Source organism: Pelobates fuscus, chromosome 6 (genome assembly GCF_036172605.1).
Source record: "Pelobates fuscus isolate aPelFus1 chromosome 6, aPelFus1.pri, whole genome shotgun sequence".
Lineage (NCBI taxonomy): Eukaryota > Metazoa > Chordata > Amphibia > Anura > Pelobatidae > Pelobates > Pelobates fuscus.
In genome coordinates this window covers 297,079,582-297,104,564 of record NC_086322.1, presented here as the reverse complement: position 1 = coordinate 297,104,564, position 24,983 = coordinate 297,079,582, and the positions used below count along the sequence as shown (strand labels likewise).

The window sequence follows — 24,983 nt, the reverse complement described above, 5'->3', positions numbered from 1 at the left end:
AATAATAAAATAATAATAATAATATTTATATATCTATATATATAAAAAAATATAATAGTCCTTGAAATTCCTTGCACTCTAGCCTCCACGTTATTTTTCCGGGTGCTGTAAGCCAAGGGCTCAATATCCAAATAGTTCCGGGTCTATGATCCTGAGGAAAGTCTTGGACGGGGACTGAAACGTCGATCCACATGTTTTAAATACTTTCAATAAACTTTTATCTACAAATGACTGAGTGCTAGCCTAGTCATACATAAACTATTTATATATATATATATATATATATATATATATATACACACATACATACACACACACACACACATATGTATATATACACATATACATATAGACACACACACATACACACACACGCATTAACAGCTAAAGAATATATTTTTTATATATTTATACACACACACACACAAACACCCCTTCCCCCCATACATAAACATATACACACACTTCCACACCACTAGACACCACAAATTGAGGGAGAAGAGGGAGGTTTGATCATTGATCATTTTGTGACTTTGTGTGTGTGCCTATGTATGTGAATCTGTGGCTGTGCCTGTGTGTGTCTATGTATGTGGCTGTGTGTGTATGTGTGTATGAGTGTGATGGTAGATGGGGGGGAGAGGAGTGCTTATCCTTGACTCCTTAAGACCGCCTAAAACCAACATACATACACACTCAAAAGTACATACCTATACACATACAAACATAAAATCTAGCTATACATTTGCACACATTACTCTATATGCTTACATAAATATACTCAAAGGTATAAACATTCATTGTTGCATACAGTTACACAGACACACAATACATCCCTCCATAAATACCTGCATACCCACCACATTCCTTAACATGTACACCAAACATCTACACACATAACACATGCCTACATGTGCACCATAAATAACACCTGCACACGTATACAGCTCAATACATACAATTTATATATAAATATCTAGACACATGTACATTTCCATACGTACCTTCATGTACACTATATATATAAAACGACAGTCCCTTGCTTATTCTCCATAATGCTCAGTTTAGGGAATAAACCCAGCCTATATTAATGTAATAATTCACTATACAGGGTACATTCCCTACAGATTATCAACACTTTATCTGATTGCATTCACTAAACAGGGAAGACGTAAGCCCCTCACATGAAGTCAAGACCCAACATTAAGTCACAGACCCTACATGAAGTCACAGGTTGTCCAATGAAGATTCCCATGAAGACATAAGCCCCCCCATAAAGTCGCAGACTTCCGTGAAGATATAAGCCCCCCATAAAGTCACAGACTATGATAAACATGTAAACCCCCCATGAAGTCGCATTCTCATACCATGAAGTTGCGGACCCCCTATGAAGACGCAATCTCCCATGAAGATGTAAGCCTACTGAATAAAGTCACAAATCTCCATGAAGACATAAGCCCCCTCACTGATGTTGCAGATCCCCCCATGAAGTAGCAGACCCCCCATGATGTTTGCCGCCCCCCATGAAGACGTAAGCTCTGCCACTGAAGTCGCAGACCCCCATGACATTTGCAGACCCCCCATCCCATGAAGACCCGACCCCCCCCCCATTAAAACATATGCCTCCGCCCTGAAGCCATAGACCCATCATGAAGTTGCAGACCCACCATGAAGACCCAAGCTCTCCCCTACCGAAGATGCAGAGCCCCCATGATGTCTTCGCACAGGGGGTAGAGATTCACAAATAAGATCACAGCTTGGGGTATCTCAGCTTTGTTTCCTGCTTTGGGAGGGGGGGGGAACCTGAATCTGTAAGCATGACGCATAGAATCAACATTTCATTTTCAACTTAAAATCTAATTTCAGCCACAGGGTCCCACAGTGCTTCCTATAATAATCTCCTCTTAATAAACCCAGTGCCTCAGGGTGATGCTCTAAAAAAAAAAAAAAAAAAAGAGTGTGCGCGGGGCCCCAAGTCATACACGCCACTAAACTGGGGACACAATGATTAAGGATTTGTTTTATCCGCTGCCTAGAAAGTATTAGGGAAACTGCAAAACAGGATAGAAAATCGGTCCCAAACTGACAGTGAGAGAGGGGGAGATTGAAAGAGATATTTTAGGAGCTCGTTCGGTAAATGTATTTATTGTCACCTGCCCTGACCACACACAGTCTGCCAATAGTGTACGCCAAGCTTTGCCCTGTAACCTGCCCTATAAATATACCCTAATCTTATATGGCCAGAAGCAGCTGTTATCTGTTAGTAGATACCCCCCCCCCCAGTCCTGTCTGATGGAGATACAGGCTTATCCTGGTCAATAACCCCCCCCCCCCAGCATGAAATCCACCTTTATACGTGTTGGGGCTTATTGGAAATAACTGGCAACCAAACCCAATACACTATGTTTGGACATTGCGGTGTTTGTCCCTTTATTGAGCTTATTGTTTAGCTATATTGATAGTCTCTGTCCTATCGCACACCTGCCTCGTCCCTCCAACCAGCTCATACTTTTCAGTTATCAGTACCTGCACCATCCTCCAAAACAGAGCAATGTCTCTCCTGCTCCATTCACTCTCTGCCCCATTCAATCTCTGCCCCTTACCTGTCTCTCCTGCCCCTTACCTGTCTGCCCCATTCAATCTCTGCGCCTTGCCTGTCTCTCTGCCCCATTCTCTTTCTGCCCCTTACCAGTCTCTCCTGACCCATTCCCTCTCTCTGCCCCCTACCTGTCTCTCCTGCCCCATTCTCTCTCTGCGCCGTACCTTTCTCTCCTGATCCATTTCCTCTCTCTGCCCCTTACCTGTCTCTCCTGACCCATTCCCTCTCTCTGCCCCCTACCTTTCTCTCCTGACCCATTCTCTCTCTGCGCCTTGCCTGTCTCTCCTGACCCATTCTCTCTCTGCGCCTTGCCTGTCTCTCCTGACCCATTCTCTCTCTGCGCCTTGCCTGTCTCTCCTGACCCATTTCCTCTCTCTGCCCCTTACCTGTCTCTCCTGATCCATTTCCTCTCTCTGCGCCTTGCCTGTCTCTCCTGATCCATTTCCTCTCTCTGCCCCTTACCTGTCTCTCCTGATCCATTTCCTCTCTCTGCCCCTTGCCTGTCTCTCCTGACCCATTTCCTCTATCTGCTCCTTACCTGCCCACCCTGTCCCATTCACTCTCTGTCTGATGCCATGCTGAGCTGTTCTGTTCCAGGTGCAGGGCTGAGATTAATGCCCAGCAATCCATTAATGATCTGACTATACCCCAGTGTGCCCTCACTGACTGGCATGGCCCTGTAAGTGTCTGGCATAGGATAAGATGCCATCAAACATCCTTAAACTTTCCATCCTGAGTGTGAGTAGAGACAGAAGACAGAAGACGTGCTCTTCCACTCACCTGGAGCCAGACAGGACCACAGGAGGACAAGAAGAACTTCTCCAAAGCAGGATCTCATGGTGGCATGTACAGGCAACTCCTGCTTGTGGTCTTCACCTGGAGACTGGACCCCAGCACTACCCTGCAAGTCCTCTCAGACTCCTGGTCTCAGCCTGCTGGTCTCATCTCACACATGCCCCTGGGAGAGCTGTGGACCCTGGATGTCCTGCTGGAAGGCTCTGTGCTTGCTGGAAGCTCTGGCTGGTATGTGAGCTGTGTCTGCTCCTGGCAGGGAGGGGGCAGTACACTCCTCTTATCAGACCTGCCCACCCCAGGCACTGAGTGAGGGGAGAGGTGGGCACCCAGGACTCAACCCCTCTGTCCAGCTTGGGTCCTGCAGAGTCCAGCACCCCAGCAGTGCAGGGAGGCTTTTAGAAGGATGTGGATACATTTGATTTGGAAACAGAAATAGACATGGAGGAGGGGGGAGGGGGGTAGGGGGGGTATTTGTTGAGCCTGAACAGACACTGACACAGCCTGGGAAACAGATACAAGGTGGCACCCAGCAGGGCAATGTATCAAGTCATTATCCCCAGGGGTCCATCCACCGTGACACAAACACCTCACCGCTCTCCTTATGAAAAATGCATGCTGCAGGGTTACTGAGGAGATAATGTACATTGCATGTACTTTCTTACAGGGGGGTGAGAGTGTGAGAGACAGAGAGAGGGAGCGTGCATGTGAGAGAGAGACTGCCTCTGAGAGATAGACAGTGACAGACTGACATAGACCGGGAAATAAAGAGTGTCTTCCTAAAGCATCTTACGGGGGGGGGGGGGGGGGAGTGTGTGTGTGTGTTAGAGAGAGAGAGAAAGAGTGCATGAGAGAGAGAATGGGACAGAGAGAAAGAAAGTGTATGTGAGAGAGACAGGTAAAGATAGAAAGTGTATGTGACAGAGAGAGAGAGAAAAAGAAAGTATGTTTTAGAGAGAGTGTATGTATGAGAGACAAGGAGAGAAAGAGAGTGTGTTTGTGTGAGACAGACAGGGAGAGAGAGTGTGTATGTGACAGGGAAGGAGGGTGAGTGTGTGTGTGAGAGAGAGAGAGACAGGGGAAGAGAGACAGTGAGTGTATACAAAGAGAGAGAGACAGTCTAATGCGAGAGAGAGGGAGGGTGTGACAGAGAGAGAGAGGGGGGGGGTAGTGTATGTGAGAGAAAGAGAGACAGTGAGATAGACTCTATATAGATAATTCTATTCTCTATTCACTTTTAATATTACTTATTGATACAAAAGAAAAATATAAAATCAATACGAAAAATTGTAAAAAATAAATCTGCATTTTATATAAAGAATAATCTATAAACCATGTCACTCCAAAAGATTCCCGATATTCAATTAACCGGTAATAACTAAATTCTCATTTTATTCTGGACATTACCGGCAGACCATTCAATACCAAACTATTATATTCTATTATTATCTTATTCTTTCTACTTTTATATATTTGTAGATGTGGTTATTGTATATATTGTCTCCTTTCTATATCTAGAGAGACACAGAGAGAGGGAGAAAGACAGGGAGAAAGACAGAGAGAGAGACAGAAGGGGCATGTGAGAGAGACAGAGACTGTGAGTGAGTGAGAGAGGGCAGTGTAAATAAAACCACCAGCACCCAATAATGGCTACCTGTGCAGAACACACTGGCCCCTGGTAATGGCTACCAGTGCAGAGCCCACCAGCCCCTGTAATGGTTACCTGTGCAGAGCACACGGTCCCCTGGTAATGGCTATCTGAGCAGCGCACACCAGCCCCTGGCAATGGCTACCACCAGCCCCTGGTAATGGCTAGCTGTGCAGAGCACACTGGCCCCTAGTAATGGCTACCTGTGCAGAGCACACCGGCCCCTGGTAATGGCAACCACTAGCCCCTGGTAATGGCTACCTGTGCAGAGCACACTGGCCCCTGGTAATGGCAACCACTAGCCCCTGGTAATGGCTACCTGTGCAGAGCACACTGGCCCCTGGTAATGGCAACCACTAGCCCCTGGTAATGGCTACCTGTGCAGAGCACACTGGCCCCTAGTAATGGCTACCTGTGCAGAGCACACCGGCCCCTGGTAATGGCAACCACTAGCCCCTGGTAATGGCTACCTGTGCAGAGCACACTGGCCCCTGGTAATGGCTACCTGTGCAGAGCACACTGGCCCCTGGTAATGGCTACCTGTGCAGAGGCCACCAGCCCCTTTAATAGCTATGAGTGAGAGCTAGTTTTCAATCCAGTCACAGCTGGGCCCTGAGTTTACAAGAGACCTTGTGTTTAGTGTATTCATTAAATCAGCAAATTAAAAGCCACTTGTTCCTGTGCTGTAGGTCTTGGGCTTGGAATAAGGAATATAAATTATCACTCAGCAATTAGCCCTGCTAGCTACAGTAATCTGTATTGACATTATTCTGCTTTTTGACACCTTGCAGATTCATACAGCCCACCACAGAGTCCAGAGGAATGGGGGACATGTAGAAGAGAGAGAGAGGTGTATACAGAGGAGTGACGGAGAATATGTACGAAGGAGTGATGTAAGGGGATATGTACGAAGGAGTGATGTAAGGGGATATGTACGAAGGAGTGATGTAAGGGGATATGTACGAAGGAGTGATGTAAGGGGATATGTACGAAGGAGTGATGTAAGGGGATATGTACGAAGGAGTGACAAAGGGGGTTTATATACGGAGAGGTGATGGTGGGATATGTTGAAGGAGTGACAGAGGGGGTTTATATACGGAGAGGTGATGGGGGGATATGTTGAAGGAGTGACAGAGGGGGTTTATATACGGAGAGGTGATGGGGGGATATGTTGAAGGAGTGACAGGGGGTTTATATACGGAGAGGTGATGGGGGGATATGTTGAAGGAGTGACAGAGGGGGTTTATATACGGAGAGGTGATGGGGGATATGTTGAATGAGTGACAGAGGGGGTTTATATACGGAGAGGTGATGGGGGAATATATATTTGAAGGAGTGATGAAGGGGGTGTTCTGTTTATGTAGTGCTCACTGGAGTTACGTACAGAGATTACTAGTTTCCAGTACAATGAAATCTCATATTTAACAAGACGACATTGTCGTTTACTAGTGAAACACTGCCTTACATGCACTGTGATGTTTCAATAAAAACAATCTCATCTTTACTGATGAGAAAATACTGCCTCCTTCTGCCTCTCCCTCCCATCACCACTTTCCCTGCCACCACCTATGCTCCGTTCTCCCCATGACCCTCCCTCACACCCGCGTCGCTCTCCTCTCCCTCCCACCATCTTTGTTCTCAGCTCCATCTGCCTCTCCCTGCACCATGGTATGCTCCCTTGTCCCCATCACCCTCCCACCCTCGTCCTTTTCTCCCCCTGCCTCTCCCACCCAGCACCTTTATCCCCTCTCTAAATGCTTATTCCTCCCATCATCATTGCTCCACTCACCCCTGCCTCTCCCTGCCACCATCTTTTTTCTCCTCTCCCTCTGCCACCACTTATGCTTCCTTCTCCCCCAGACCTTCCCTCCTACCATCATCACTTTCCTCTCCCCTGCCTCTTCCACCACTGTCACCTTCATCGCCTCTGCCTTTCCCTCCCACCAAGTGGAGACTGGCCCATAGGGGCAGGTTGGGCAGTGGTTCCTAGTTTCTGTTGTAAAAATACAGACTACTGATTATTGTATCATGAGTTTATATATTCTACCCTTTATTGGTGAGCATTGCAAAATAATGTTACCATCCACCATAGCACCCACCAATTTAATTTCTCTCCCCCTTCCTCTATCCCCCACCACCTTTGTTCTCCTCTCCCCTGCCTCTAACTCCCACCACCTTCCTTCTCCTCCTGCCTCTATCCCCCACCACCTTTGTTCTCCTCTCCCCTGCCTCTAACTCCCACCACCTTTGTTCTTGTTTCCCCCTGCCTCTAACCCCCACCACCTTTGTTCTCCTCTCCCCCTGCCTCTAACTCCCACCACCTTCTTTCTCCTCTCCTTCTGCCTCTAACGCCCATCACCTTCGCTCTCCTCCCCATGCCTCTCCTCACTCCCCCCTTCCTCCTATGCTTCTCCTCACTCTCAGTCTCCAAATGCATTCCCCCCTCTTCCTTATCTCCCTCTCCCCATGCCTCTCCTCACTCCCCCCTTCCTCCTATGCTTCTCCTCACTCTCAGTCTCCAAATGCATTCCCCCCTCTTCCTTATCTCCCTCTCCCCATGCCTCTCCTCACTCCCCCTTCCTCCTATGCTTCTCCTCACTCTCAGTCTCCAAATGCATTCCCCCCTCTTCCTTATCTCCCTCTCCCCATGCCTCTCCTCACTCCCCCTTCCTCATATGCTTCTCCTCACTCTCAGTCTCCAAATGCATTCCCCCTCTTCCTTATCTCCCTCTCCCCATGCCTCTCCTCACTCCCCCTTCCTCCTATGCTTCTCCTCACTCTCAGTCTCCCCCTCTTCCTTATCTCCCTCTCCCCATGCCTCTCCTCCCTCTCTTCCTTTTCCAATGTTTCCCCCTCTCCCATGACTCCCCCTACCCTTCTCCATCCTTCCGTATACCCTCGCCCCAGGCCTCTCCCACCTATCCTTCCCCTTCCTATATTCCCCGGACGCCTCTCATTACTGAATGGAAGTGATATGCTAAATTCAACCATTTAGAAGCCCGTTCATTCTACATACACCCCTTCGAATATCAGTCATCAGATACAAATTTGCACATTTCACTAAAAACAGCTAAACTCGGGCTAAACTATTCCTTTCCATTTCCTGTACTGGCAGCATTTAAAGTTTGGGTTCATCATAAGATCTGGGGGTTCTGGTGTGAGCGAGACATAACACGCTGTACTTTAATTGGATGTCTGCCATCTCTAGAGAACAGGAACATAAAGCCCTTTTAAGCTCTTTATCTGCAAAGTCGAAGACATTGTGTAGGTTTGGGGTAAAGCTTTGTCAAAATCAAAATAGATTTATATCTGCGAGCCGCTGCTTAATTAACCCTGTGGGCCCGCACCTCAATGAATTATTGAATGCATGCAAACAATTCAGATTCAGATTCTCAGGATGTCACTAATTGCATTGAATAGGGACAACAAGACAAACTCAATATGGTTTATTTCAAAAGAAAAAAAACATGTAGTGGATGGATTTTTTTTAATATACTGTGATGGAGTTTATTAATTATGTTGGAAGAAATCCCTCCCAATCGAATTACCGAGCCAGATATATTAAAAAGCGTAGAGAGACATTGGGTTATTAGTGCTCTGAGTGCAGTAATGAATGTTCATTTGTAGAATACGATCATTTTTTTTAATAACAATACATTTTGAAATAATTCCACTGGGGAAACAGTTCATATAATATTCAGAGCATCCTTCCCCCTTTACAGCTTTCATCTCCATATATAAATGTGGGATTAGCGCTGTGAGAGGATCGCGCGTTCGCTGGGATAGGCGTGAAATGGACTCCTGGCTTCTGGAATGCTTTGGGCCTGCGCTACTAATGGCGTTATCATGCTGGGTTTAAAGTGGTTTAATCATTAAAGCGCGAGCTGCGTTGAACCGACGGCAAAGTTTAAACGTTTAAATGGAGATAGACAAGTTGGGGTGAAATAAATAAATCTACAATTATGTGAATTAAAAAATAAAATAAAATAAATATATATATACACAAATAACCATCTACTGTCAGCTCAATGTTGACTTTTTAGTGAAATTGTCAATTTGATGGGGAGAAGGACAGACACAGCAAATAAATAAATAACCTAACCGAATTCCCTTTCTAATGGTCTATTCAAATTTCCAATGTGCAGACAGACTTCAAAATCTATCTCCACTCCCTTACCATACTGGGGCCCAAGAGACTCACAATGTACAGTGCTGCCGGTAGCAGCCAGGGACAGGGAGGATGCTCATAGTATAAGCCCTATCCCGAAAATAAGCCCCAGTCCAGGGATAGGCAACCTTTCGGCACTGCTGATGTTGTGGCCTACATCCCCCATAATGCTCTTACACCCATAATGCTGGCAACACATCTGGAGTGCAGAAGGTTGCCTATGCCTGCCCTAGTCGCCAGTTTCCTAATTCGCTGGATTCCATGCGCTCGTGAACCTTGTCTATGTTCAGGGGAATTCCCCCGAAGGTAGGCCTGCTTTCTTACACATGCTTGCTACCGTTTTCCCCCCGAAAATGAAAACATCCCCTGAAAATAAGCTCTAGTGCATTTTTCGGGGCAAAAATTTAAAAAGGTAAAACAGTAGTACAAATCCCCATAAGCAGGCTATCTGCTTATTTTATCTACTATATTAAAATGTTTTTTTGCTCAGTAAATAGAGACAGATCCTGTACAAACACTGATTTAATCTCAGCTCTGGTCCAGGTTTTCATACGTCCAGGGAGGTGGGGTACAGTACAGCATTGCACAGAACAATCAGAATAATTGACAGCTTTGTTTTCCGACATTGTAGAATGTATCGATGGGGAATTTAATAATCCAAGCTGGGATTTTACTCTCTTTTATGAATTCTCAGTAACCGCACTAAACACATTTTTCATTAACTATTAACAGTTGCTGACGTCGTATTTCTCAAGAGCCTTTTTCACACTGGCTCATTTTCCCATCCCAACGTAATATTCAAACTTCAGGCTAAAATAGCTGGATTTTCAGCTGGATATTCAGCTGGATTTATATCTGTTCGGCTATTGTAGCCTGAAATGGAACATTCACTTTAAATTCTCAGCTATTCACGCTTTAGTACATAACCTCGTTCCATCCCCGTAGCTTTTCCAGCCCAGTTTATTTGCCTGTTTAGGGAATTGTAGGGATCTTCACTGGAACAGCCAAAAAATATTGAAATGTAATATGTGCCCAAAGTGTCTTATTTAAAAAAAAATATTTACTTCTTTATTTATGTTTCGACAACATGTAAAAAAAATATATATATATATATTATAGATAGATGGATAGCTGCTGTTCTAGAGGTTAAAAGGTATATATATATATATATATACATAGAATATGCGATAGGCAGACTTTCCCCTCCCCCCTTTTCTTTTTTTAAATCTTTTTTGTTCTTCTTGAATTTATCTCCTTTGTTAATTATCTTTTTTCTGTGTTGTATACTCTTTAGGGTTGATAAAGATATAATTGGTAATATTCAGTGGCGTACACACAACCCATGGGGCCCCGGTGCCACACACACACACACACACACACACACACACACTCTAACACTAGCACACACACACACACTAACACACACTCACTCTAACACACACAAACACACACTCTAAAACACACACACACAAAAATGTAATCCCCCAGCCTCCCTACCTTTGGGAGTGCTGAGGGGATTCCCTGGGGTCCAGTGGTGTTGCTGGGTGGACGGTCACCGGGCGGGCAGGCTGGCGGGGGCGCGATGGAGCACTCTCTCCTCAGTGCTCCCTGTTCAGCTCACTCGCGTGCCGCGTACTGATGCCGGAGCCGGAATTTGACGTCATATTCCGGCTCCGGCATCAGTGTGGTGCGCGAGGGAGCTGGGCAGAGAGCGCTCAGTGGAGAGTGCTCCCTCGCGCGCCTGCCAGCCTGCCCGGTGACACCAGGGCCAGCCTCGGGGGGCCCTGAGGTAGCCAGCTCCTGGACCCCCCAGGAGAAGAGGCTGGCCACACTGGATACATACCGGGTCGCAGGGCGGCCGGGCCCCCTGTTGGGCCGGGCCCGGTCACTGCCGCGACGCCTGCGTCCCCGGTATGTACGCCACTGGTAATATTATATTATTGAGTAGTGATATTGTCATAAGTTATGAACACTTTACTTATGTAGATATAGGTTGGTTGGGGGTACAATGACATACACGGTAATAATTTCATGGGAGATAATGGTCTCTCTTCATACCCCTTTTTAATGGGCTTTTTGTTAGCAATAATTAAAGTAATACATATAGTGATTAATCATTCATAGATAAAGAGATATGAATCATATACCAATTTCTGATGTTAAACAAAAAAAACAGTTAAAAATTATGCTGTAATCACAATACGTGACTAATGAATAACAGAACATTATGCATAGGTATTCAAGTGGAGAGGGGATGTTTTGGGGATTTGTAATTTAAAATTCACGTTAAAAAGGTGGCTGACAGTACCATTGGTTAACAGCTCGCCCCTTGGAAATAATGTATACCCTCAGAATTTTGTTTAAGTGGCCATGTCTAAATAAATTGGTGGTGCTACATACAAGGGTAGGGTAGGTAAAAAAAAAAAAAAAAAAAAAGACAACCTGTATAGACAGATAAACTCAAAAGTTCAAGAAGTAAAACATAAATAAACAATAAAAATGGAAAATTAAATGAGAACTACCACTAGCACACTAGGCAACAATGGACAGGTACTAGAGGCCTCAAGTGCCCTTGCAAACTTGGTGTGGCCTACAACCACGGCATGCAGACAGCGTACTAGGTACCAGTCAGATGACCACCAATGAGGGAGATCGAGGTGCAAATTCTGGGATCTTAGAGGGGTCCAGATTTGTGAACCTTGCATCTGTAGCTTCCATTGATGCTATAAGGCCCAGATTGTGCATTCTGGCCTCTAGGTCCTGAGGGATCTGCGCCAGTTGAATTTTGCCTTGGTATGAGAATATGAGCTCTCTAGGCCCACCCCATGGGTAGGCAATGTCCCTGGATCGAAGAACTTGCAGCAGTGGCTTCAGTGACCTCCATCAAGCTGCTAGAGCATTTTTTGTGAGGTTAGGAAGATGAAAAGTGAAGAGCCCTCGAGCTGAATTGGGGTTTTCCACTAATCTGCTGTGAGGAATAAAAAATCTTGTTTAAAGTGGACAATAAGGCCAATATAGCAGAGGTTGGGGCAGTTACCGGCTTTGGCAAACTGAAGATACCATCTACTGTCACCATTTTGGCTTGTTTATGTCGTAATAGGGCTGCAAAGAGCTGTCGGACATAATGTGGCAATTCCTCCGTGCCTATAGCCTCAGGTACACCTCTAAATTTCAGGTTGTAGCGCCTCCTCTGGTCTTCCAATGTCTTGACCCAGACCTGTGTCTCCCATTGAACTCACTGAAGCTCATTTAGCTTCTGCTCCACTGAAGTCAATCTTTAGTCCTGGACATTAGTAGTGGCCTCCAATAGTGTGGTACACGTGTTCTAACTAGCTTACACCAAAAGAATATTAATATGCTGGTCTGCCCTGGGTGATATGCGGGTGGCTGACTAATTGGAGGGTGCACCCCACACTGTTAATAACTGAACCGCAACAAAAGTGGACTGTGGCACTGGTAAGGAGGGTTAAGAGGCGCACAAGGGGTTGAGGAGGGTTAGGCGAGAGACACTGTAGGCCAAAAGCTGAACTTGATGGACGCAAGCAAGACTTTTTTCAGGTAATATTACCATGTAACAAACTAGAGCATTAACAGTGCTAACAGACAACCCTGCCCAGCTTCCAAATAACATCGTTGCACCTCTCATAAGAAGTTTAAAAAAAACAAAAAAAAACGATTTATGGAAAGAAACCTCTGGTCATCGGCCAGTTTTTGTGTTAAAAAATGTTTCTGCATCGGCAGACTTAAATTTATTAAAAAGCAAGAAACAAAACATCTTCGAAGTGCTTTGAATCCATTAACGCGGCCATAATGGTATGTTTTGCTCGGCTCCTGCTGGGATATTGCCAGTGTGGGAGATTGTCTGATTAACTTCATACTGACACACGGCCAGGAAACTTCTCTCTGTACTGTTCTTGCCAAATCACTTAGCGATGCCAGAGATCCGGAAATGTGTCAGTATAACAAGGAAAACACCCGTTGGATCTGTGCCACCAAAAAAAAATGTCTCTGACTCCAAACTGCTCAACATAGAGAGTCACAATATGAGCCCCCCCAACACTGCTGTGAACGCACAGATTGCCCCTGCAAGGAATGATATAGGTAACACTGCATCGTTCGGAACACTGAAAGGCTTATTTCCTCTTGGGAATTCTATGTAGAATTTCAGATCTCATACGAAACATTCCTCCAACTCCGCTATATTATTCAGATTGGATACTGTACCCTAATATTTGAAATGGATTGTGATTTTGGTGAATAAGCCTGGTTCTACGTAGTATGAGAATATGAACACAGAGAAAAGGAATAGACAGGTGGGCACGACGTAATCTGTGCGTTACGAGATTCTAATCAAATAAACTGATTTAGAGACTTAAACCAAAAGCCTGAAGTGGTTCAAGTCTCGTTTGTTACGTATTAATTTAACCTAAAAAGGGACTGGCGTCCATAAGGGGGGGGGGGGGGCGGGAGGGATCAGGGCATGGGGAGGCGGTGGGGGCGATTCTTCATTTTCGATATTTGAGATTGCATTATTATACGAAGGAATATTGTAATGAATGACCAAATCACACCCAGCTAGCATTTCTGGATTTTTTTCATTGTATATATTTTTTTTATATTTAGGATGTCTAGAGAGAAACAACTCTCTGTACGATATTTACAATTTAATAGTTTAAATATCATTTTGTCACCATTTAATTTAGTTGATGCGCTCAGGTAAATTAATATTGTCAAATTATGGATGAAATTGAGGAAGTGGAACTTTCACATTATTATTATTATTATTATTATTTTATTATTTATATAGCGCCAACAAATTCCATAGCGCTGTACAATGGGTGGATCAGTAATTCCGGTGTGCAGGGGCTGGGTCATTCTGCCCAAAAAAAAAAAAAAAAATACAACAAACTTTTTAGTCAAACCAAAACTCATTAACATGTAGTGGTTATGGTACCTACAAGCCTCTTTAATAACACAACCTGGAACCTGTATTAGCTCCTATGAAATGCAGTTTAAAATCTTTCAAGGCTTCTGAAACATCTAAGGGAAGTGAGTGTAATCTCAAAATATGACAATAGCTCCTTTACAGCCCCCCCCAAGCGTACCCCGCTTATTGAGTGCCAGTCTTAGCGGTAGTGTTGTATTTCATCGCTGGCATTTAATCTCGGTGCCCATCTGCTAATCTGCCAGGCAGAAAAGTCAACCCTTGTTAGTACTGTGTGTATATCATTAAAAATCGCACTTTTTAGATTTGCCTTTTTTTGGGATGTTTGTATTTTTTGGTTAGAATTGGCAGCGTTTTTTCTTGCACAGATAGCGTGGGCGTCAAGCAATGGTGGAAAGCATTCTGCATGGATGCCACACGTCCTGTCGGGGGAAGCGTCCTTGATCATCCTCTGGCAGGTTGTAGAAGGTGAGGGAAAAGATGTTTGTAGAATGATCTGTTTGTGGCGTTCACGACTTCTCACATCTCTGCCCATGTGATCCAGGGATACTGACAGCTGCACGCAGCCTCCGAGCCGCTCAGCAAGCGCCATAATTATGGCTACAAAGACACATTTTCTAACCCGTCCTGCACCTGATAAAAACCCGCTTTCTCCATTTCTTCCTCCCTCCCTCCCTCCCCTCGAGCGCTGCTCACTTGCTGGTTTTATATATTTTTTGCTGATCCTGAGTTTTTCCCCTTCCAGAGTTGCTAGCGTTTAAAAGGAGGAAATTAAAACAAACTAAATGAGTTGGAACTAGCAGCGGAGACAGCAGCTCTGGGGCTGCGCGTGCAGTTTGTGTGACAAAATCTCCTGAGTAATGGGTTAATGGAGATGGACCCTCTCCAAATATGTTTCGGATGCTAAATCAAGTAAATCCCAGCTGTAAGCCCCCACAGATTTTCTGGTCACTAGCAGCTCTGCAGATTCCCTCAAACTGGGGTTCACAGATATTGATCACAGCTCTGCAGATTCCCTCAAACTGGGGTTCACAGATATTGATCACAGCTCTGCAGATTCCCTCAAACTGGGGTTCACAGATATTGATCGCAGCTCTGCAGATTCCCTCAAACTGGGGTTCACTGATACTGATCACAGCTCTGCAGATTCCCTCAAACTGGGGTTCACAGATATTGATCACAGCTCTGCAGATTCCCTCAAACTGTGATTCACAGATATTGATCTCAGCTCTGCAGATTCCTTCAAACTGGGGTTCACTGATACTGATCACAGCTCTGCAGATTCCCTCAAACTGGGGTTCACTGATACTGATCACAGCTCTGCAGATTCCCTCAAACTGGGGTTCACTGATACTGATCGCAGCTCTGCAGATTCCCTCAAACTGGGGTTCACTGATACTGATCGCAGCTCTGCAGATTCCCTCAAACTGGGGTTCACTGATACTGATCGCAGCTCTGCAGATTCCCTCAAACTGGGGTTCACTGATACTGATCACAGCTCTGCAGATTCCCTCAAACTGGGGTTCACTGATACTGATTGCAGCTCTGCAGATTCCCTCAAACTGGGGTTCACAGATACTGATCTCAGCTCTGCAGATTCCCTCAAACTAGGGTTCACAGATATTGATCACAGCTCTGCAGATTCCCTCAAACTGGGGTTCACTGATACTGATCACAGCTCTGCAGATTCCCTCAAACTGGGGTTCACTGATACTGATTGCAGCTCTGCAGATTCCCTCAAACTGGGGTTCACAGATACTGATCGCAGCTCTGCAGATTCCCTCAAACTGGGGTTCACAGATACTGATCGCAGCTCTGCAGATTCCCTCAAACTGGGGTTCACAGATATTGATCGCAGCTCTGCAGATTCCCTCAAACTGGGGTTCACAGATATTGATCACAGCTCTGCAGATTCCCTCAAACTGGGGTTCACAGATATTGATCTCAGCTCTGCAGATTCCCTCAAACTGGGCTTCACTGATACTGATCGCAGCTCTGCAGATTCCCTCAAACTGGGGTTCACTGATACTGATCGCAGCTTTGCAGATTCCCTCAAACTGGGGTTCACAGATATTGATCACAGCTCTGCAGATTCCCTCAAACTAGGGTTCACAGATATTGATCACAGCTCTGCAGATTCCCTCAAACTGGGGTTCACTGATACTGATCACAGCTCTGCAGATTCCCTCAAACTGGGGTTCACTGATACTGATCGCAGCTCTGCAGGTTCCCTCAAACTGGGGTTCAGAGATACTGATCGCAGCTCTGCAGATTCCCTCAAACTAGGGTTCACAGATATTGATCACAGCTCTGCAGATTCCCTCAAACTGGGGTTCACAGATATTGATCGCAGCTCTGCAGATTCCCTCAAACTGGGGTTCACAGATATTGATCTCAGCTCTGCAGATTCCCTCAAACTGGGGTTCACTGATACTGATCGCAGCTCTGCAGATTCCCTCAAACTAGGGTTCACAGATATTGATCACAGCTCTGCAGATTCCCTCAAACTGGGGTTCACAGATATTGATCTCAGCTCTGCAGATTCTCTCAAACTGGGGTTCACTGATACTGATTGCAGCTCTGCAGATTCTCTCAAACTGGGGTTCACTGATACTGATCGCAGCTCTGCAGATTCCCTCAAACTGGGGTTCACAGATATTGATCACAGCTCTGCATATTCCCTCAAACTAGGGTTCACAGATCCTGATCGCAGCTCTGCAGATTCCCTCAAACTGGGGTTCACTGATACTGATCGCAGCTCTGCAGATTCCCTCAAACTGGGGTTCACTGATACTGATCGCAGCTCTGCAGATTCCCTCAAACTGGGGTTCACAGATACTGATCGCAGCTCTGCAGATTCCCTCAAACTGGTGTTCACAGATATTGATTGCAGCTCCGCAGATTCCCTCAAACTGGGGTTCACAGATACTGATCTCAGCTCTGCAGATTCCCTCAAACTAGGGTTCACAGATATTGATCACAGCTCTGCAGATTCCCTCAAACTGGGATTCACAGATACTAATCGCAGCTCTGCAGATTCCTTCAAACTGTGGTTTACAGATATTGATCACAGCTCTGCAGATTCCCGCAAACTGGGGTTCACAGATATTGATCGCAGCTCCGCAGATTCCCTCAAACTGGGGTTCACAGATATTGATCACAGCTCTGCAGATTCCCTCAAACTGGGGTTCACAGATATTGATCACAGCTCTGCAGATTCCCTCAAACTAGGGTTCACAGATATTGATCACAGCTCTGCAGATTCCCTCAAACTGGGGTTCACAGATATTGATCTCAGCTCTGCAGATTCCCTCAAACTGGGGTTCACTGATACTGATCGCAGCTCTGCAGATTCCCTCAAACTTGGATTCACAGATCCTGATCGCAGCTCTGCAGATTCCCTCAAACTGGGGTTCACTGATACTGATCGCAGCTCTGCAGATTCCCTCAAACTGGGGTTCACAGATATTGATCACAGCTCTGCAGATTCCCTCAAACTGGGGTTCACAGATACTGATCGCAGCTTTGCAGATTCCCTCAAACTGGGGTTCACAGATATTGATCACAGCTCTGCAGATTCCCTCAAACTGGGGTTCACAGATACTGATCGCAGCTCTGCAGATTCCCTCAAACTGGGGTTCACTGATACTGATCGCAGCTCTGCAGATTCCCTCAAACTGGGGTTCACAGATATTGATCACAGCTCTGCAGATTCCCTCAAACTGGGGTTCACTGATACTGATCACAGCTCTGCAGATTCCCTCAAACTGGGATTCACAGATACTAATCGCAGCTCTGCAGATTCCCTCAAACTAGGGTTCACAGATATTGATCGCAGCTCTGCAGATTCCCTCAAACTGGGGTTCACTGATACTGATCGCAGCTCTGCAGATTCCCTCAAACTGGGGTTCACTGATACTGATCGCAGCTCTGCAGATTCCCTCAAACTGGGGTTCACTGATACTGATCGCAGCTCTGCAGATTCCCTCAAACTGGGGTTCACTGATACTGATTGCAGCTCTGCAGATTCCCTCAAACTGGGGTTCACAGATACTGATCTCAGCTCTGCAGATTCCCTCAAACTAGGGTTCACAGATATTGATCACAGCTCTGCAGATTCCCTCAAACTGGGGTTCACTGATACTGATCACAGCTCTGCAGATTCCCTCAAACTGGGGTTCACTGATACTGATTGCAGCTCTGCAGATTCCCTCAAACTGGGGTTCACAGATACTGATCGCAGCTCTGCAGATTCCCTCAAACTGGGGTTCACAGATACTGATCGCAGCTCTGCAGATTCCCTCAAACTGGGGTTCACAGATATTGATCGCAGCTCTGCAGATTCCCTCAAACTGGGGTTCACAGATATTGATCACAGCTCTGCAGATTCCCTCAAACTGGGGTTCACAGATATTGATCTCAGCTCTGCAGATTCCCTCAAACTGGGCTTCACTGATACTGATAGCAGCTCTGCAGATTCCCTCAAACTGGGGTTCACTGATACTGATCGCAGCTTTGCAGATTCCCTCAAACTGGGGTTCACAGATATTGATCACAGCTCTGCAGATTCCCTCAAACTAGGGTTCACAGATATTGATCACAGCTCTGCAGATTCCCTCAAACTGGGGTTCACTGATACTGATCACAGCTCTGCAGATTCCCTCAAACTGGGGTTCACTGATACTGATCGCAGCTCTGCAGATTCCCTCAAACTGGGGTTCACAGATACTGATCGCAGCTCTGCAGATTCCCTCAAACTAGGGTTCACAGATATTGATCACAGCTCTGCAGATTCCCTCAAACTGGGGTTCACAGATATTGATCGCAGCTCTGCAGATTCCCTCAAACTCGGGTTCACAGATATTGATCTCAGCTCTGCAGATTCCCTCAAACTGGGGTTCACTGATACTGATCGCAGCTCTGCAGATTCCCTCAAACTGGGGTTCACTGATACTGATTGCAGCTCTGCAGATTCCCTCAAACTGGGGTTCACAGATACTGATCTCAGCTCTGCAGATTCCCTCAAACTGGGGTTCACAGATATTGATCGCAGCTCTGCAGATTCCCTCAAACTGGGGTTCACTGATACTGATCGCAGCTCTGCAGATTCCCTCAAACTGGGGTTCACTGATACTGATCGCAGCTCTGCAGATTCCCTCAAACTGGGGTTCACTGATACTGATCGCAGCTCTGCAGATTCTCTCAAACTGGGGTTCACTGATACTGATCACAGCTCTGCAGATTCCCTCAAACTGGGGTTCACTGATACTGATTGCAGCTCTGCAGATTCCCTCAAACTGGGGTTCACAGATACTGATCTCAGCTCTGCAGATTCCCTCAAACTAGGGTTCACAGATATTGATCACAGCTCTGCAGATTCCCTCAAACTGGGGTTCACTGATACTGATCACAGCTCTGCTTATTCCCTCAAACTGGGGTTCACTGATACTGATTGCAGCTCTGCAGATTCCCTCAAACTGGGGTTCACAGATACTGATCGCAGCTCTGCAGATTCCCTCAAACTGGGGTTCACAGATACTGATCGCAGCTCTGCAGATTCCCTCAAACTGGGGTTCACAGATATTGATCGCAGCTCTACAGATTCCCTCAAACTGGGGTTCACAGATATTGATCACAGCTCTGCAGATTCCCTCAAACTGGGGTTCACAGATATTGATCTCAGCTCTGCAGATTCCCTCAAACTGGGCTTCACTGATACTGATCGCAGCTCTGCAGATTCCCTCAAACTGGGGTTCACTGATACTGATCGCAGCTTTGCAGATTCCCTCAAACTGGGGTTCACAGATATTGATCACAGCTCTGCAGATTCCCTCAAACTAGGGTTCACAGATATTGATCACAGCTCTGCAGATTCACTCAAACTGGGGTTCACTGATACTGATCACAGCTCTGCAGATTCCCTCAAACTGGGGTTCACATATATTGATCACAGCTCTGCAGATTCCCTCAAACTGGGGTTCACAGATACTGATCGCAGCTCTGCAGATTCCCTCAAACTGGGGTTCACAGATATTGATCACAGCTCTGCAGATTCCCTCAAACTGGGGTTCACTGATACTGATCACAGCTCTGCTTATTCCCTCAAACTGGGGTTCACCGATACTGATTGCAGCTCTGCAGATTCCCTCAAACTGGGGTTCACAGATACTGATCGCAGCTCTGCAGATTCCCTCAAACTGGGATTCACAGATATTGATCACAGCTCTGCAGATTCCCTCAAACTGGGGTTCACAGATATTGATCTCAGCTCTGCAGATTCTCTCAAACTGGGGTTCACTGATACTGATCGCAGCTCTGCAGATTCTCTCAAACTGGGGTTCACTGATACTGATCGCAGCTCTGCAGATTCCCTCAAACTGGGGTTCACAGATATTGATCACAGCTCTGCAGATTCCCTCAAACTAGGGTTCACAGATCCTGATCGCAGCTCTGCAGATTCCCTCAAACTGGGGTTCACTGATACTGATCGCAGCTATGATGATTCCCTCAAACTGGGGTTCACAGATATTGATCTCAGCTCTGCAGATTCCCTCAAACTGGGGTTCACAGATATTGATTGCAGCTCCGCAGATTCCCTCAAACTGGTGTTCACAGATATTGATTGCAGCTCCGCAGATTCCCTCAAACTGGGGTTCACAGATATTGATCTCAGCTCTGCAGATTCCCTCAAACTGGGGTTCACTGATACTGATCACAGCTCTGCAGATTCCCTCAAACTGGGATTCACAGATACTAATCGCAGCTCTGCAGATTCCTTCAAACTGTGGTTTACAGATATTGATCACAGCTCTGCAGATTCCCGCAAACTGGGGTTCACAGATATTGATCGCAGCTCCGCAGATTCCCTCAAACTGGGGTTCACAGATATTGATCACAGCTCTGCAGATTCCCTCAAACTGGGGTTCACAGATATTGATCACAGCTCTGCAGATTCCCTCAAACTAGGGTTCACAGATATTGATCACAGCTCTGCAGATTCCCTCAAACTGGGGTTCACAGATATTGATCTCAGCTCTGCAGATTCCCTCAAACTGGGGTTCACTGATACTGATCGCAGCTCCGCAGATTCCCTCAAACTTGGATTCACAGATACTGATCGCAGCTCTGCAGATTCCCTCAAACTGGGGTTCACTGATACTGATCGCAGCTCTGCAGATTCCCTCAAACTGGGGTTCACAGATATTGATCACAGCTCTGCAGATTCCCTCAAACTGGGGTTCACTGATACTGATCGCAGCTCTGCAGATTCCCTCAAACTGGGGTTCACAGATATTGATCACAGCTCTGCAGATTCCCTCAAACTGGGGTTCACAGATACTGATCGCAGCTTTGCAGATTCCCTCAAACTGGGGTTCACAGATATTGATCACAGCTCTGCAGATTCCCTCAAACTGGGGTTCACAGATACTGATCGCAGCTCTGCAGATTCCCTCAAACTGGGGTTCACTGATACTGATCGCAGCTCTGCAGATTCCCTCAAACTGGGGTTCACAGATATTGATCACAGCTCTGCAGATTCCCTCAAACTGGGGTTCACTGATACTGATTGCAGCTCTGCAGATTCCCTCAAACTAGGGTTCACAGATATTGATCACAGCTCTGCAGATTCCCTCAAACTGGGGTTCACAGATACTGATCGCAGCTCTGCAGATTCCCTCAAACTGGGGTTCACTGATACTGATCGCAGCTCTGCAGATTCCCTCAAACTGGGGTTCACAGATATTGATCACAGCTCTGCAGATTCCTTCAAACTGGGGTTCACTGATACTGATCGCAGCTCTGCAGATTCCCTCAAACTGGGGTTCACTGATACCGATCGCAGCTCTGCAGATTCCCTCAAACTGGGGTTCACAGATATTGATCACAGCTCTGCAGATTCCTTCAAACTGGGGTTCACAGATATTGATCGCAGCTCCGCAGATTCCCTCAAACTGGGGTTCACAGATATTGATCACAGCTCTGCAGATTCCCTCAAACTGGGGTTCACAGATACTGATCGCAGCTCTGCAGATTCCCTCAAACTGGGGTTCACTGATACTGATCGCAGCTCTGCAGATTCCCTCAAACTGGGGTTCACAGATATTGATCACAGCTCTGCAGATTCCTTCAAACTGGGGTTCACAGATATTGATCACAGCTCTGCAGATTCCCTCAAACTGGGGTTCACAGATATTGATCTCAGCTCTGCAGATTCCCTCAAACTGGGGTTCACAGATACTGATCGCAGCTCTGCAGATTCCCTCAAACTGGGGTTCACTGATACTGATCGCAGCTCTGCAGATTCCCTCAAACTGGGGTTCACAGATATTGATCACAGCTCTGCAGATTCCCTCAAACTGGGGTTCACAGATATTGATCTCAGCTCTGCAGATTCCCTCAAACTGGGGTTCACAGATACTGATCGCAGCTCTGCAGATTCCCTCAAACTGGGGTTCACTGATACTGATCGCAGCTCTGCAGATTCCCTCAAACTGGGGTTCACAGATATTGATCACAGCTCTGCAGATTCCTTCAAACTGGGGTTCACAGATATTGATCACAGCTCTACAGATTCCCTCAAACTGGGGTTCACAGATATTGATCTCAGCTCTGCAGATTCCCTCAAACTGGGGTTCACAGATACTGATCGCAGCTCTGCAGATTCCCTCAAACTGGGGTTCACTGATACTGATCGCAGCTCTGCAGATTCCCTCAAACTGGGGTTCACAGATATTGATCACAGCTCTGCAGATTCCCTCAAACTGGGGTTCACAGATATTGATCTCAGCTCTGCAGATTCCCTCAAACTGGGGTTCACAGATACTGATCGCAGCTCTGCAGATTCCCTCAAACTGGGGTTCACTGATACTGATCGCAGCTCTGCAGATTCCCTCAAACTGGGGTTCACAGATATTGATCACAGCTCTGCAGATTCCTTCAAACTGGGGTTCACAGATATTGATCGCAGCTCTGCAGATTCCCTCAAACTGGGGTTCACAGATACTGATCGCAGCTCTGCAGATTCCCTCAAACTGGGGTTCACTGATACTGATCGCAGCTCTGCAGATTCCCTCAAACTGGGGTTCACAGATACTGATCGCAGCTCCGCAGATTCCCTCAAACTGGGGTTCACAGATACTGATCGCAGATCTGCAGATTCCTTCAAACTGGGGTTCACAGATATTGATCACAGCTCTGCAGATTCCCTCAAACTGGGGTTCACAGATATTGATCGCAGCTCTGCAGATTCCCTCAAACTGGGGTTCACAGATATTGATCGCAGCTCTGCAGATTCCCTCAAACTGGGGTTCACAGATATTGATCACAGCTCTGCAGATTCCCTCAAACTGGGGTTCACAGATATTGATCACAGCTCTGCAGATTCCCTCAAACTGGGGTTCACAGATATTGATCACAGCTCTGCAGATTCCCTCAAACTGGGGTTCACAGATATTGATCACAGCTCTGCAGATTCCCTCAAACTGGGGTTCACAGATATTGATCACAGCTCTGCAGATTCCCTCAAACTGGGGTTCACAGATATTGATCGCAGCTCTGCAGATTCCCTCAAACTGGGGTTCACAGATATTGATCACAGCTCTGCAGATTCCCTCAAACTGGGGTTCACAGATATTGATCACAGCTCTGCAGATTCCCTCAAACTGGGATTCACAGATATTGATCACAGCTCTGCAGATTCCCTCAAACTGGGGTTCACAGATATTGATCGCAGCTCTGCAGATTCCCTCAAACTGCAGGTATTGATAATAATAATGGAAGGGTTATTTAATATTAAGGAATCACATTCCGATTGATAGGAATCAGCGCGGTTGTATTATTAATATTAATAAAGCACCCGCATAGTCAGTAGCGCTGTACGATGGACGGATGAGAGTTATTTTAACAGGACAGGTCTGACAGAACGAAGAGGTAAATAAAACAGGTGGAATAAAGAAAGGAAAACACATTATCAGTAAGGTGCATTCTGTACAAACAGACAATGGCTGCCGGGTGAACTAGAATTTCAAAATGTTTCACAGAAAGTTTATAGAATTTTGTACAAAAGGTTAACTGTACAAACTAAATGCAATTGGGTTTCAGTGAAAATTCCTTAATTGAACATTTTTAAGTTGGACACATGAGGTAAGTGGGGTCCCTCTGGGTTTGTTATGGGTCCACTTCTCTTTAATAATGGTCTTCAATAGGCATCAACAGCTGAGGAATTTGGGGGTTTTGTCTTCTTTTGTGTGTCAAAGCAAAACTCAATGGGCTTTATTACTGAGCAAGGTGCGTGTTACTGGGTGACAGAGACCGCGTGTTACTGCATGACAGAGACCGCGTGTTACTGCGTGACAGAGACCGCGTGTTACTGCGTGACAGAGACCGCGTGTTACTGGGTGACAGAGACCGCGTGTTACTGCGTGACAGAGACCGCGTGTTACTGCGTGACAGAGACCGCGTGTTACTGCGTGACAGAGACCGCGTGTTACTGGGTGACAGAGACCGCGTGTTACTGCATGACAGAGACCGCGTGTTACTGCGTGACAGAGACCGCGTGTTACTGCGTGACAGAGACCGCGTGTTACTGGGTGACAGAGACCGCGTGTTACTGCATGACAGAGACCGCGTGTTACTGCGTGACAGAGACCACGTGTTACTGCGTGACAGAGACCGCGTGTTACTGCATGACAGAGACCACGTGTTACTGCGTGACAGAGACCACGTGTTACTGCGTGACAGAGACCACGTGTTACTGCGTGACAAAGACCGTGTATTAGTGCGTGACAAAGACCGTGTATTAGTGCGTGACAGAGACTGTGTGTGTTACTGCGTG

General features: G+C 46.3%; 1 protein-coding gene across 1 annotated transcript in view; it reads right to left on the bottom strand.

Moving 5' to 3' along the window:
* Nucleotides 1–3,823, bottom strand: part of CHRNA4 (cholinergic receptor nicotinic alpha 4 subunit) — a 57,847-nt gene extending 54,024 nt beyond the window's left edge. The window contains exon 1 of the mRNA XM_063459562.1: nt 3,377–3,823. Coding sequence (XP_063315632.1) covers nt 3,377–3,434 — 58 coding nt within the window. The 5' untranslated portion in view covers nt 3,435–3,823. The remainder of the gene's footprint in view (nt 1–3,376) is intronic.
* Nucleotides 3,824–24,983: the final 21,160 nt, after the last annotated feature.